The 3,847-nt window shown below is 43.9% G+C and overlaps 1 protein-coding gene across 1 annotated transcript; it reads left to right on the top strand.

Moving 5' to 3' along the window:
- The first annotated feature begins 2,240 nt into the window (after nucleotides 1–2,240).
- On the top strand, nucleotides 2,241–3,847 carry LOC135605034 (protein CYTOKININ-RESPONSIVE GATA TRANSCRIPTION FACTOR 1-like). The gene is made up of 3 exons (XM_065094710.1): nucleotides 2,241–2,728; nucleotides 2,813–3,094; nucleotides 3,192–3,847. Exons 1-3 carry the CDS (start codon nucleotides 2,249–2,251, stop codon nucleotides 3,510–3,512), a joined length of 1,083 nt encoding a protein of 360 aa, XP_064950782.1. The 5' UTR covers nucleotides 2,241–2,248; the 3' UTR covers nucleotides 3,513–3,847.

The following is a 3,847-nucleotide window of genomic DNA, read 5'->3' on the forward strand; positions in this document are numbered from 1 at the left end:
TATTTTCTTTTTCTCTTTGTCGTCTCTAAGTCCAAAATCTCGTCTGCAATGATATCTGTGTGCGTGTGATTCTGCAGGAGCACAACCAGTTGGTATGGTATTTATTCTTTCCTTTTCCTCCGTTCTCGCAGTGAAATGTGTGATATAAGAATTATTATATGCTCAAATTAAGTCATAAAACAACAAAAACCAAAAAGAGAAAAATGGAAATCAAAGGACCAAAATCATCAAATAGTATGGAAGAGGAAATATAGCACCAAAGGGGAAAAAAACAAAATGAAATTATGAGTTACAAGATCTTCTACCGACGAGGGTTGGACTTTCGACCTTACAATGTCATCAAAACAAGGGTTTTGAAATGAATCTTCTCGTGCTTTTATTATTTTTCCTTGATCGATTCGTCCAAAGAGAATTAGCATGATGTGTCACACATCATCTTCCTATCATTCGGAGTTTAAATTGAAGCTCGGTTGCATCAATGATAGCGACAGTCCCAATCTAAGTTGACCACACATCATTTGAAACATCATAAATTAAACCGCGGTTGCATTAATGAGACCAAACTTAGGCAGTCCCACTCTGAGCTGTGACCACATATGACAGACAGCAAGATCACCTTACTTTAAATTTATGGATTCGACGAAGCTTGGCAGTGACTGCTCTCAAGTCGAAGGGGGCATCTTCTTCTTCTTCTTCTTCTTATCCTTGCCTGATAAGGCAGGCCTACTAGTTTGTACTCGTGAGTGCTTATAACAGCGTCAGAGACGTGTGTTCTCCACGTCCAACTATTGTGATTTTAAATGATTCCCTTAATGCATCCAAATTCTCTTAACATTGTTTTATTATTCGTTATTGTATTGCCATCTCTAATTTATTTGATTTTGATGAAGCTATTTTTGATTTTAAATTAGTTGGAAACTTGGAGAGCAGCCACTCTTCACCTGAAGAAGAGCCAAAAAAGATCACTCCTTTATCAAAGGCAATTTGTGGTCTGATAATGGATTTCATTTAATTATCTTTCATACCAGTTTTTATACCCATACATTATGGACACAATAATTGTACGTAAAAAAAAGTACGTCGTCAACCTTGCACTCATTCTATTAGTCTTAATCTTCTTACCTAACGGTTAAAGATTTTGACGGATTATCGTAAGATCTTACTTTGCTTGAATCTCATCTTCACCGCTTATATGTTTCGTAAAAGAAGAAAAAAAAAATCTTCTCGCTTTCTATACATAGTTACACATATTGAATCCACTTAAGTTTTAATTTACAAATAAATATTTGTTTGAGGTGATATATACATTAGGTCGTGTTTATCTGTAGTAATTTCACTAATAAATTAAATTCTCAAAAGATAAAACAAAAATTATCACAAAAATCCTCACCGGCCAATTAATTAAGGAGAAGAAGAGGCAGGAAACCCAAACATTATCCCACGAGCAACACACGATCAACTGCATCATTCAATCAGTCAACTCGAATCCGGAGAGATAGAAAAAGAGCACCGCGGCATTGCTTGTGGAGAGAAACGGGTCCATGTGGCAGGCCGTGCACTGTCTTGTAGCTGCAAGCCATGATCCTTGTCTTTTGCAGACACCCTTTCGAAAGCTACACTTGCTTGGACGCACTCCACACCGCAGCCCTACGCCTTACACTTCACGGCAGTGAATCCTCTCTCCCTCTCCCGCACACGCACAGCAACAGCAACGGGGTACGTATCCATCCTCTCCATCATCCAAATAAAGCAGCAGCATTTTGATGATGATGATGATTTGGATAAGAAGCTCCGACTCGAAGCGTAGACGCTCACCAGTCCACTTCGGGACAAGCTTCCCACGGATCCTTTGGATCTTATGGTTTATGAGATGATCTTTGTCTACGAAGATCTGACATCATCAGTTTCCTTGGTTTGGAGATGGTAACTTCCCGGCATCCGCCAGCGGTAAAATTTGTGGGATCATCACGAGAACAGCGAATTGCCAGATTTGGCTCATACGAATGGAGGTATGCGAAGCGGCAGATGGGGAGAAGAGACAGGTCTTGCAGTGGTACCCAGAAACAGAGTACCAAGTGAAGCTGAGATCTCAGCCACTCTTCTGGTTTAGTAACCATCGCACCAAATGCTGCCGCCATGCACGCCCATCGTCCTCGACGCGGAAGATTGTGTTCATGTGCAGTTGCGATGGACCCTTCGGCGTTCCATCATCTCTCTTTTGTGTTGTGCTGCGTGGTGCCTCTCTGATATGGTTTGGGTTTGTGTGCTAAGCCCCACACTGATGTTGATTCTCTTTTACCTCGGTGAAGAAGATAATTACTGGTCTGCGCATTTGATTGATCAACCACTGGTCACCGCTGATGTTGGCATCTTGGCCCAGCGTCCTCTCCTCTTTGGTACTTATCTTGGAAAGGACCGAGAGCCAGGCTACATCCCTACGCCCCACCTCCTCACCTTTCGACTCCTCCTCCTCCTCCTTCTCCTCCGCCTCCTCTCTCTCTCTCTCTCTCTCTCTCTCTCTCTCTCTCTGCTTCCATTCCATTTGAGCCGCTTTTCTGCTATCTCCATGGCAGAGGGAGACGAAGATCAAACTATTGATCGTCCGATCTTTGCAGTAGCAAATGATACTTCTCCATTCTCATGTCCGTTTCTCTTAGGAAACCCCCATGAGCATGGAGCAGATGGCAGAGGTTTCCACCCACCCCGGCAACAGCTACCGCAACAAGAGGCAAGTAACTTCTGCTGCACCAAATATAGTTCATGACTAGTTCTGGTGCAACAGGACTTGATGCTTGCAACTAATTTATGGCAGACCATGGATCAGTCGAGTGATCATTGGATATCACGTCCCACCAGAGATCAAGATATCGGGAAGACGATCGAGTTGAATTGGTGCAAAGATGAAGAACGTCATCAGTGGATGTCTTCTGAGATGCGGATCATGAAGAAGACGACGAACTCGGAAGATGGCATACCGAGGGGATGCAGGCAAACCAATTGCAGCATCAATCCTCCAGCTGATATTACCAGAGTCTGCTCCATCTGCAAGACAACAAAAACTCCTCTGTGGAGAGGTGGCCCTCGCGGCCCCAAGGTATACAACTGTTAATGTTTTGGAGGCTCCCAAATGAACCACGGGCAAATGTAACTGCAGTCCGAGTTGTTTATCTTGCCCGTCCTTCTTTGTGCAGTCCCTTTGTAATGCTTGCGGGATAAGACAGCGGAAGGCGCGACGGGCCATGGAAGCTGCTGCCAAAGGCGGCGGAGGACTAATCCGCAGTGATGCTCCAACTAAGATACGGAAAGAGAAGAAGCCAAACATACGTCGAACTCTCCCATTCAAGAAGCGGTGCAAGATCACCACTGCAAGCACTTCTCAGAAGCAGCTCGGCGTGGAAGATGTCGAGATCGGTCTGAGTTCCAATTCAGCGTTCTATGAAGTGTTCCCGCAAGATGAAAGGGATGCAGCTACCTTGTTGATGGCTCTCTCTTGTGGCCTAATTCGAGGTTGAGCATTGCTTTCCCTCTGGGAGAGCTACGTTGACTCTTGCACTCATGGGCTAATTATTAGATCGTGACAGTGTGAGCTCATAGTATGTTTCTGTCGTGTGAGGGAAGGTAAGAAGCGTTCGAGTGAGCTAGTAAACCGGTGAAGGCACTGTGTGATCAATTGATCATTATTTTCACTGTCATCAACCATTTCTTGTGATCGAACCTCGGTCTTTCTCCTGTTCCAATGCACATGCATCAGAGATATCAGCTCTTCTATCAAAGGTGTTCACGATTCCTAGCTTCTGAAAACTAGTAATTTGTGTAGGGCAAAATCTCACAGAGTTGATAAGCTTCA

The sequence above is a fragment of the Musa acuminata genome, chromosome BXJ2-2, assembly GCF_036884655.1.
Source record: "Musa acuminata AAA Group cultivar baxijiao chromosome BXJ2-2, Cavendish_Baxijiao_AAA, whole genome shotgun sequence".
Classification (NCBI taxonomy): Eukaryota; Viridiplantae; Streptophyta; class Magnoliopsida; order Zingiberales; family Musaceae; genus Musa; species Musa acuminata.